Genomic DNA, 12259 nt, shown 5'->3' with positions numbered 1-12259 from the left:
CACTATACACTATTCAATTGTATGCCACTACACTCTACATCACTACACTGTATGCAATTAACAGTCAAAGTTATTCCCCTCTACAGCACTCCAGCATACAGTACTCCATTGTATGCCACTACAGTCTTCCCTTCTACACTGTACCCCCATCCACTCTACAGTATTCCTCTCTACAACACTCCAATCTACGCCATAACACTGTACGCCACTACTCTCTACGCCACTCCAGTCTTGGCTATTCTACTGTATGCTATTACACTGTACATCACTACATTCTACACCTCTCTACTGTAACTGACTCAACTCTATGCCAATCCACTCTTCCCTACTACATTCTACTATATGCCACGCTACTTCCATCACTACACTATACACCAATAACAGTCAAAGTTCTTCCAGTCTACCAATGGCGGCCGGCATAGCAGCAAAAAAAGGAAGGAAGTGGACAATATGCTTCAAGATGAAAACAGAAGTGTCAAACAGAAAAAAAGGTACATTTTTGATTACGCCAACTCAAGTTGTGGAGGTATCTCCGGCATAGTTTTCCCAATGGAAAAGCACATCATGATTAGCCTGGTGGTAATCCTGGCTGGACTCCCTCCGACAGCTGCTTGCGCCTATGACACCATTCAAGCAAGAGGGAAATCATGGTGGAGACGGCAGAACTCGGACAGTCTTTTGTCCCTGGACCTGCCAACATTTAAATCAAGTGGTTGGACTGCCAAGTAGGTGGGTGGTGAAACCGTCGGAAAAGTGGCAGCTGGACCGGAATCGCCAAGATCTAAATCAATCCCTAAGTTCCCTGTCCTGAGGTTTAATAAAACAAAATAACATTTATAAATATATTACAGGAGCTGCTCTCCTTCTAAATTTGGGAAGTACCCAGGAATCTCTGCTTCCTGGTGGTGGGAATTGGAACTGACGTAGCTTGAAAGAGTGTTAAGTGGCAGGAAAATATATTAATTGGTGTAAATAGCAATTTTTGGTAGTATGTATGAATTTTAAGTAGTTTTAAAGTTATCATTTTTAAAATACTTAGCTACACATTGTATCGCAGTATACCGCGGTAAGTTCTCGGCATACCGCGGTACATGCACATGATAAGGCAGTTTGTGTTTGGCTAATGTCTGTGCTTACCAAAGGTAAAATGCAGCCATGCCATTTTCAGCACATTTTGTTTGCGTTCTGTGTTTCACTTCATTCTGGGTTAGGGTCTTGGATGTAGCCTAGTCCTAGGTTTTATTGTTGTCCCTCATCTATTACCATTTTAGTGTTAATTGGTAGATAAATGTATTTATAATTTTCTATATATTTTTACAGCAGTTTAGAGAGAAATTAACATTTAAAAATATATATTTTAAGCAGCACGGTAATTTGTATGTATTATTGTGGTACACCATATACTTTTTATTGACGATTTAAATATGTTAAAATAGAAATATATTATAGTAACACTATATTTGTAAAATATAGGGTACTACAACATTTATTTATTTAGTTACATTTTTATTTATGTATTTATTTATTTGGTGGTACTCACGAGACAGTACTGTGGCACTCCGTGCAATTTAAAAATATATATGTCTATAGACACATAAATATTTTTCCCTACCAATTACCACTTTAATAAAGTGACATTAGTTGGAGCGAAAATATCAGACCTAATACTTACCTGCATCTACGGGTGAAATGCAGGACATGGCAATCTGTACCTAAAAACAACATGGCTGCCTTTAACTTTTGTAAACGCAGTCCTTACCCAATCACATAATGACTTGTCATCTCCATGCACCGCGGTAGTACCGCAGAACTACTGCGATAATAGATACAACTAAGATTTTGACCCTTATAAATTCATAACTATGCCATAACATCACTCCAATAGCAAACAGGATCATCCAGACACGATAATGTATATTGATTGCAAATATAATCAAAATCCATGCAGCCGTTTCTGCGCTATGTCAAATCCAGAAGTCTATGGAAAACACATTGGGGAAACAAAATCTGTTTAAGACCCCTCTTATCTTTGCACCCCCTTAACGATTCACCACAAAACTTTCCATCATTACAAATTGTAAAAAAATGCTGGAATGTTTTGTGGAAATTCTTCAAGCGAGCAGAAAGTTATTAGTGAGCAAAAATCTGAAGAATTCCCATCTCTTGGAATCATAACTACTGTAGGTAGATAGAATGGTCATTTTCCCATGGGCCACTCATTTTCACCCATTTGGGTTCTCCCTGTTCGCGAGAATAGGGCCTTCAGGAGGAACTCTCCTCCTCTGTCCACACAATGTGCTTGAAGGCACATCGTTACTTCCATTGGCTCAGATTGCACATACAGAACTATCTTCCACCAATATGTGTACTAGAGCTCCATCGTGAGTTATATGGTAATGTGGGCAGAACGAAAATGTGAGCTGACCAACAGGTGGTCTTACCGGGTGTGCTCTAAAACCAGATAATATAACTAATCGTGTGGGTCGGAAATGCCACAAAAACAATTCCAATTGCCATTCTGCAGGACTCAGAATGAGGGCCTATCTATCCGACTGTAACAGGGCAGGAAACACATTGATAGATAATAAAAACGAATTAATACATGGGTCTGTCAAATGAGTGCCTAAACAGAACAGCTGGATCACTGGTCAAAATGTTCCTGGAAAAGATTGCAGGTCCTGTATCGAGGAGTGTGACAATATAGTTAGTGCAGCCGCGGCATTGTCATTGGGGCCCTGGGTTGTAAGGTCTTTGCCCACTGCACTCCAATTTTGACTCTCTTTTATTGCCCCATTATGAGGAAAAATAACTCTTTTTCGTTTCTTCCACTAGGGTAATTGACATTCTTGCGATGCTGCTGCGTGCAGCAATAAAGTTCCTGACACATCTGCAAGGGAGCTGATCATTAGCTAGTGTTCTTCAAGGGCTTTGGCTATCACTAGAGGGTGTCACAGAGAGAACTATGTCCCAGGCAGCGTACATTCCAGGGCCCTGAACTACAGGAGAAATATGTATTTATAGATTTTTAAATAACATCAAACCTACCAACTACATTAATACAGAGTAACTCTATGAGCTATACCACTAGATTGGACCAGATGTAATGATTTCTCTATCACAGGATAGATTTTTTTAAATTCCAAGAATCTAGTGCTTATGGAACCAGGCAAAAACGAAACCTGCACCCAGAGGGCCCCATTATGTTTTTCCCCAGGACTTGCTAAGATTTCTGACAAGCCTGCTTGGGAGTTGAGCACAGGTCTGATCACCCAAGGGAACCTTGATGAAAAGAGAGGCCCAACATGAAGACAGAGGGTCAGACCACGATCTTACCGAACAGGGTTACTCTTCACAAATGTGAGGGATATCCAATCCACCATATTACAATTCCACCATATCCTACAGAACTTGTCATAGGGCAGATAGGATATCTGTCAGGATTGTGATGGAGTATCCCATCGGCCAAGATTGTAATCAGGCCCAGAGTTGTCAAGTGATGATGCATAGATCAGCTGCTGATAGTGCTAGAAAATCAAACCTCCAAGTAGCCCAAGATGCAGTAATTCTCAGGTCCATTCAGTCCACACGTGGAGGAGGCAGTCAGCTGTCCGCTGCGGCCCACAAGGAGATCGCCAATGGTTGGGTGGCAGGGTCCGCTATCGCAGTCATCCTGTGCGTACAGCATACGTCCCAGGCCTTGATCAAACACAGACATAAAACAGTTTTAAAAGGACATTGCATCAAAGTGCATTTTAGACATATTTTTGGGAGAAACAGGACCATTACAACAGCATGAGTTTATGAAATTGCAGAAACAGTGCACATCTACATTGTGAAAGGCGCACATCAAGCGACCGCCACTATGCAGAGACTGTCTCTTGCGCTCAACCAGTTCTTATGTTCCTTTTTCAAAATGCATCATAAAAAAAAAAAATTCCATTACACGTAATTTCTGGCACAGTATAAATGCACAGCCACCTCGTAGACTTTAAATAGCATGACTGATTCTGAGGGAAATCGCCTCATTTCTAGTGCCAGTTGCATTGACACATTCACGAAGCATATCACATCAATAAAGAGGGAGAGTAGAGGTAGGAGAAGTGGGCCTCGTCCTCCAAACATCTATCAAATAACATAAAAAATATCAATATAGTGAGACAAAAAACACTTAATTTTACTCCCCTAGTTGATATGCTAAAATCTGGGGACCGATGGGAAAAATTTGAGGCGAAATACCTCCTGTTTCTCAGGTTGGTCGACTAGTTTCAAGCCCTACCCCAAGGCTTTTCTTCAGGACCACAATGGAGAAAAATGCTCCTACTCCTAAAGTTCTATTCAACTAATAATGATAAACAAAAAGATACAGAAATTAAAGTTAATACAGCACCTAATTGGTCTGTTTAAATCTCAAAAATCATGATAAGAGACTGTCAATGGGCCTCATGACTCCTTCGAGGAGCGGAAGGGCCGCCTGTAGTCAAACCTTCCTCAGGCTTCTCTCTTACTGAAAACCAGACTTGCTCGCTCAAGGCTCCGCGTGTAAAATAAAGTGTTTTTTGTCCCACTAGCTTGATATTTTCTATGTTTTCTCATATAGTTTAACTCACTCCTTCTTAATGAACCACATAGGTGAGTAGGTGTACAGGAATAACCCTTTTTCAGAAAGTGCTCCAGCGTCTCCGTAGGTAGCAGCACCCCCTTGTCCGTAGAGGGCAGGGATGAACCACATGATGAAGCATGCCACCAAGGTGCAACCCGGTGGGTGAGGGTTATCTGAAAGTAAAAGTGTTTTTCTTTCTTTCCAGTCCTACTAAGAGGTTTGCTTTTCCTTCTTTGACAGAAGGGATTCTCTTTTGGTTATTTGACATTCACAAGGCAGCCATTTTACATGAAGGGATAGCATTCAAAATCCAATGGGGGTTGCATGTAAATCATTTCAATGATTTACTGTCTAGATTTTTCTGTACTGGGCACTTGGCCAACGTTGCTGCCAGCCCACTCCTGTTTTATTGTCTGATCTAAAATGTGCATAAGATGCCTACTAAGAGAAGTCTTGATGTGACTCCGCTAGACATGCTCCTCTGCAATAGAAACTGTTGGTTGCCTAGTGAGATATGACCATTGACCATTCAATGCTGCAAAAAGTTATGTTTATCAATCGTTTTTTGGGGCAATCCAAATAAGGAATCAAAAAATAAAAACACTGCATAAATGTGGAACTGTCTGTTTTGTTGTAAAATGTAGGTGTATCATATCTAAACCTCTAAGATCTAGCTAGTCACTGTAGAGGATCTCGGATTTAGCCAATGAACATGAGCCTCGAGTTGGGGTCTTGTGGATAGTGAAATCAGGTAAATTGTAATTGTATTTATAGAGTGCTTACAACTTCTGACAAGGTATTAAAGTGCATATTGGTGAGTAGCACGCTACTCCGGAACCCAAAGATTATTAGTGGTGGATTAATATAGGGAATCATAATGTGTAAATTTGAGTGGTGGACATGTGAGTCTGTTTGTTTGATTGAATAGGGTAATGGAGGGACAGTGGAGTGATCATAGTAGTGAGATGGGGTTTGGGAGGAGTTAAAGGAGGGTTAGCGGGGGGGGGAGAATCTAGAAAGGGATTATGGAGATCATAGCAGTAAAATTAGGCTTGGGATGAGTCAAAGGAGGGATACATGAGAGACGAGTCTAGAAAGGGGTACTTGGGAGATCATGGTAGTAGAATGTAGTTTGGATGAGTCAGAGAGAAGAGGCTGAGGATATATTGAGAGAGGTATAGGATGACACATAGAGTAGGTTTGTGTGCTTAGATGGTTCTGGGTGGGTGAATCATAGTGCTAGAAGATGTGGTGTTTCGTGGAGTGAAAAGGAAATAGGAGATAGAGCCATTGTTTGGAACTTGCAAGGTCGGCAAGAATAGAGAGGCGAAGAACAAGCAGGGCTATGTCTGTGTGGTGTTGAGGGTGATACTTTGGCAGTCAGTAGACCTTTGGTGCTGGGTGTACATGGAAGAATGTGACACTGCATGAAGGGTGTGATCTTTGTCTTGTGTTTAGAGTGATACGCTACCAGAGGTTAATCTTTGACTCTGTGTTGGTGGCGAATAATAAATGTGTACATGCATGAAACAGTATTTGTGCTTAAGGCGGCTCTCACTTGTGCACATCCTCTTAATTATTAGGTTTATAGTGTAGAGTGACACGTGGAGGTTTCCTCCAATGCTGATACAGCACTTGTTTAGTGTACAACTGCATTACTGTATTCTGGTGATTGCCAACAAAAGGTGTCAGTGTTTGTGTATTGGGGATCCCAGTCCACTGAAAACTAGATTCTGAGCAGACCATCGCTTCATGCGATGGTGGATTCAAGAGATGGATGGGGGTTGTTTGTGGCTGACCTGCCTCACATGCCAACCTAAGAGCTGTAGAAGAAGTCAGCTCTGAAAGAATGTGCAAAACTCCTGCAGCAACCCGTTCAGATTAATGCATGTGTTGTAATATTTCTGTGTCTGTGCTGAGTCTTCGTACTTACATACTTTCTTGCCTTGTTCCTAGTAAAACTCTGAAATTCTCCCACCTTACAGAATAGATTAATTGAAACATCCGGTTCCCATAATGTAACATTCCACTGCTGTAAAGCAATTTTCCACCAGTGATCAACTAGTGTAAAAAACATTTGTATCAACTGACTAGAAAACTAAAACTTTTTTGAAAGTATTTTTGTCAATTAGTCTGTCAGTGAAACATTACTACTAAATCACACTGCATTGTGTACAGTTTATATAGTCCTTTGCAGAGAGGTTACACCGAATCATAGATGAGAACATTGCTTCTATTATACAATTAGGACATTTTAGCGCCAATTTCAGTTTCTAAACTATCACACCACATCTCAAAGCTATGAGAACACGATTCCTCGCTGATGAGGCAAATATTCGTCGTAAATATGAGACAGATTCCTTCATGAGGAGTGACACCTGGCACGTCTGCCTGGGGCTTCAGTTTTTCTCTCATTGTCTTTTGGCATCGGTTCAACATCGCTGCCTCGTATATGCTACATAATGTTGGCCCGGGCATTTAAGGGACGCCATGAATGTTTATTGTCCGACCACTACCCTAACTGGAACGTTCCTACCTCGAAAGCGAGCATTTCTGCGCACACAGGGGAATAACCGCCACTGTCGGAAGCCCAGGACAAACCCTGTAAAGTGAGACGCAGTGAGGCGCTTCGCGCCATCCCTGGCTCGCCTCGCGGGCCTTGCCCTCAGACAGGCTGGAGCCTGAACGCCTTCGAAGCGCGGGAGCCTGGAAGGCTTCACCTGTGTTTGCGCTTCTGCTTGGCTAAACTTGCTCAAAAGCTACACTTATTGGAAAAAAAAGTTACGCTCTAGGAGCAATGTAAAAAAACATCAATCATTTAATTTCAGATGTTCTAAATTCAGTGCAAATATTTGCAGTGTGCCGAAGTCATCTGTCAGTTTAGGCTTATGCGCCTATTCAGAATGCACAGTTGAGGTGCGGCGTCCCAGAGCCCGCCCTGCAGATTCGGCCGAGGCAGAACTGGCTCAGATAATGGAAATTGACTGAATGTTTACAACTGAAAGGAATGGGATGGGTAGCCGCTCTGTACCACAACTGCTTTCCACTATGGGCCTAGGAAGTGTGGGGGACGCGGAAGACATATCCCCCCCAGATTTTCTAGTGGGGGACACGGGGGACAAGGGTGGGGGGGACGAGGGGACGAAATAACTTACCCTCTCTCTCCTATTAGTTGCTGGGCAATTGACACGTAAAAATCACTAGCGCTTTGACGTGCCAATGTAAATGTGGGATACTTGTAAAGCGCACTGTTACTCTACCCGAGTGTCCTGGCGCTGTAGACCGCTGGGGAACCCGTCCAGGTTTTCCCTGTGAGATGGTCCCTTTCTGGGTATCTCCAGGGTGAAACCAGGCATCCCCGGCGTCTGTGGGGGGCCGTTGTAGAGATGAGGCAAGCTTAATGCCCAGAGTTACCGAGTGTGTTCCCTGGTTAGAGTAGGCACTGAGGCGAGAATTATCGAGTCCGTTGACACTGGTGCAAGACCCTGCCGCGTCGGGAATAGAACCCTGGTCCCGGGCCCGTTTTCTGCTTACAGGTCTGCCGCCTCTAACCAGTGAGCCACACCTCTCCACTGGCCCTGTACTTGACCTGTGTGACTTTACCTTTTGTGTGCTGCAAAGCTCCAGGAATCATTTCACACCTCGTTCTCGCTACGCCGGCTGCCTGCAGTCTGCACTTCATAACTCTCGCACGTGCCCATCCTGTGGAGACATCTCCCCGCCCTCCCTACTGCCCGTCCGCCCTCCCTCCTGTAAAGATAGCCAACAATGCGTGTCCATGTAGTGGTCGTTGTTGGCCGCAGTTTTATTAAAATATTAAAATCACACATGCTGGTTATGCTTTGGTCATTAGCGAACTAAATAATCTTGATCATAAATCATACATGTCATAACATATAACAGGAGGGTGTTAATCATCAGTTTGTAAATGGTACCAACAACCAGCACCCTTGTTAGTCCTTGGTGGTCCTCTCTGTAGGTTATTTCCGGGATCATCATTGGTTGGTCACCCACGCCTTTTGCGTGTGGTGGAGGGGAGCTTTCCCTTCTGGAGTTAGGTCCCCCAGCTCGCTACCTTTTGCGCCCTGCCGTTCGGCCGGGTCTGGGCCGCGAGTGCCGTCTCCTCCTGCTACTCCCCTCCTTGGTGCGTCCACCTCACCCTGCCGTGCGGCATCCAAAAGTGAGTGGCCCTCCTCCTACACACCGCCCTCCGGTGTGTTTCCTTAGCCAACCATTGTATCACTTTCCGCCACGCCGCAGGGAGGCTTACGTCTTTCTGCGGCTCCCCCCCCGTCTTGAGGTCTGTGTTTTTTTTGGTTTTTTTTATATACATCCTGCGAGCACCATTGCACCCCACAGGTTTTCCCAAAAAACTCTCATCCCTCTGTCTGAGAGGTGGACACCATCTGGCCCATAAAGTTCTGGGCGACCTGGGTGAATCAAACCGTGCCTGATTGATTCCAGCCCGTTTGTCTTGCAGAATTTATGCATCGCGATGTTCAATTTTCTCCTGGCATTGTCCACCGCCTTGTGAGAGTCAGCACCTCTCCAATGCCTCCTGCTGACCATTTCCGACCAGATGGCCGTCGTGGGGCAGAACCATGCCGATATCCTGGTGAGATCCGTTTGAATGGCTTGCCCGACTGCTTTGCGCCCCAATTGCGTCAGGTCATTGCCGCCGAGGTGGATGATGAGGACGTCCGGATGCCAAACCGAGTCTGCCAGTATGTCGTCTAATGGTGTCAGCAGCTGGTTCCACTTCATCCCTGGAAGCCCCAGCCAGCGGATGCAAGTCGCTTTGGGTTTGTTCTCCATCTTGTGCCCCGCCTGCCTCCACCAGGATTCCATCCTGGACACGAAGGAATGGCCCACCACCCATACCAGACGCGGACGTCCCCCTGCTGAGAGAAGAAAGTAACATCAGGTGGCTTTCTGCGCACCGCTTGTCTGTCTGCAGTGTAGGAAGAAAGTAGCATACGGTGGCCTTCTGTGCGCCGGTTGACTGTCTGCCGTGTGGGGTGTGGTGGGAGAGAAGGCCCCCTGACACCCTGCCGTACGGCATCCCAAAGTGACTTTTTTTTTTTGTGTGCCCGCTCTGGTGTCACACCAGATGGGGGCGGATGTATGACTTATATGCCTGAGACCGCCATCTGCCCACTGCCTGGATCCTATCCTCAGGCATGCCGTGCTGCGATGCCGATGTAGCCGCGCCAATCCTAAACGAGTGGGGGGCAAAAGACCTTGGATGCAGCCCTGCTTTGGCCAAACTCGCAATACAGTAGTAAATTGGAACCTGCTCAGGTTGCTCCCGTCCAGATGTTTAAACAGGGGGCCTTCCCCCGCTGGGCGGGTCACCATGTAGTTCTGCAAGCAGCATACAGCGCAGGGGCCTGCCCCCGGGATGCAATGCAACCGTATGGTCACGCCCTTCCCTGCTTTGTCCGTATTTGACCTCCTCAAAGTTATTTCCACTCCCTTACTCAAGGGCCTGACATCAGACGCCTGAAGACAGCGCGGGGCCGGGCCTAGCTTGTTGGGAGCTACCAGCTCGCTGATGCGGAAAGCGCCAAAGAAGGCCGTGGTAAATGCCGCCTTAAATAAAGAGAGTTCAAAGATGGAGGCTGCTACCCCTACCAATGCACCCATTAACTGGTCCAGTTTGTCAAAATCTATGGGGCGCCTAGTGTCCTTCCTTACCCCTTCTGCTCTTTTCCACCCCTTTAGTGCTGTTTTTAAATACAGGGATGCCGTGGGATCTTCCCCTGCCACTAACTTGGCGAAATGTGCGATGGCGGCTAGATGAGCTTGTGCCCATGACCTTGTCTTTTTGGTATCGAATGCCCACTGCACAAATTTCTCCACTGCCGTTCGTGTACCTGCCATGTCGTCCAGCGACTGTATGCCCCCCACTCTCATTACTGTGGCTGCATATTTCTTGTATCTCCTGGCTGCCTCTGGGGTGAGTGCGTGCATAACTAGCCTGGACAAGTCTATCCCCCCAGGTCCCACAGGTATGCTGGGAAAGGGGTCATCTCCTTGTCCACCCCTGGTACCAGTTCTCTGAATCGCTGCACCTTAGATCGCGACAGGGCGTCCGCCGCCGTATTCTCTGCCCCCGGTACATGGCGAGCCTTCAGCTCCAGGTTCCCCTCCAGCTGCAATTTAATTAACTGTCGCATTAGCCTCAAGGTGTCAGGGCATCTCGCTGCGCCTTTGTCAATTGCCTGCACCACCCCCTTGTTATCTGACCACAGGGTCAACTTCATGTTTCTGAGCTCATGTTTCCAGATCGTCAGTGCCACTATTATTGGGAATAGCTCTAGGAATGTGATGTTGCTGGTTGTGCCCTGCGCATGCCATCTCTCTGGCCACTGGCTCGCACACCAACGCTTCTCAAGAATTGCCCCGAAACCCAGGCTCCCTGCTGCATCTGTGAACAGGGCTATCTGCTTGGCTATGACCCAACCCTCTCTCCAGATTAGAATACCGTTAAAATCCTGAAGGAACTCGTCCCACATTAGTAGGTCTTGTTTAACACCCGCTCCCAGCCGGATGTGGTAGTGTTTGTGGGTGACGCCTGAAGTCAGCTGTGTCAACCGCCTGGAAAATACCCTGGCTGCAGGGATGACTCTATCTGCAAAATTCAATTTCCCAATCACCCCTTGCAATTCGCGGAGTGTGGCTTTGCTACGGCCCAGCAACTTCCTTACCTCTTCCCTGAAATCTCTAACCTTGTCTGCTGGCAGCCTGGCTGTCCCAGCTATGGAGTCTAATTCTATTCCCAAGAAGGTGAGACTGGTGGTTGGCCCTGTCGTTTTTTCCGCTGCCAATGGGACCCCAAGTGTCTTGGCCAGCTCCTCAAAGGCTGCTAATGTGCTCCCGCATGTGGGAGACCCAGCTGGGCCAGTGAACATGAAATCGTCCAGGTAATGTAGTTTCCCACCCTCCGGGTGCCTGTCGTGGAGTGCCCATTCTAGGAATGTTGCAAACTGCTCGAAGTATGAGCACGATATGGCACTACCCATGGGCATGGCTTTGTCAACGAACAAGCCCCCCCCCCACTGGAAACCCAAGAGGTGAAAACTGGAAGGATGAACCGGCAAGAGGCGGAAAGCGGATTCGATGTCCGCCTTGGCCATAAGGGCCCCTTTTCCCGCCGCCTTTACCAAATCAATTGCGTCATCCACTGATGCATACCCCACCGAGCAAGCCTCAGGTGGAATCCCGTCATTTACAGAGGATCCTTCGGGAAATGATAGATGGTGTATGAGTCTGAATTGGCCTGGCTCCTTTTTGGGGACCACACCCAGGGGGGAAACCACTATGCCCTTATGTAATTTTGATGGGAGTGGCCCCTCAATTCTGCCCAGTGATTTTTCTTTGGTCAATTTGGCCCGCACCACATCAGGATGCTGCATAGCTGATTTCAGATTGTTTGCTCCCTCCATTGGTAAGTGGCCACCAAATGGAATCTTGAAACCTTCCTCAAATCCCTCCACTAGGAGCGTCGCATCTGCCCTGTTTGGGTACTTGTTAGCCAACCTGTGCAGCTGTTGTGTGTCAATGGGGGACCTGGCCAGCTGGCAAACTTGGATGTCCTCAAGTCCCCCCCACTCTGTCGCCTTAGGGCTACTGCTTCTTACTCTTTTCTTTCTTGTC

The 12259-nt window shown here is 46.4% G+C and overlaps 1 protein-coding gene across 1 annotated transcript in view; it reads right to left on the bottom strand.

Moving 5' to 3' along the window:
* LOC144822490 (laminin subunit beta-4-like) overlaps positions 1 to 12259 on the bottom strand; it is a 500129-nt gene that overhangs the window by 314007 nt on the left and 173863 nt on the right. Inside the window, exon 2 of the mRNA XM_078680103.1 lies at positions 3539 to 3696. Within this exon, the coding sequence (XP_078536229.1) occupies positions 3539 to 3696 (158 nt within the window). The remainder of the gene's footprint in view (positions 1 to 3538; positions 3697 to 12259) is intronic.

Source organism: Lissotriton helveticus, chromosome 1_1 (genome assembly GCF_964261635.1).
Source record: "Lissotriton helveticus chromosome 1_1, aLisHel1.1, whole genome shotgun sequence".
In the NCBI taxonomy this organism is placed as follows: Eukaryota; Metazoa; Chordata; class Amphibia; order Caudata; family Salamandridae; genus Lissotriton; species Lissotriton helveticus.
Note: the sequence above shows the minus strand (reverse complement) of the source record. Positions and strands in the feature narration are given on the sequence as shown.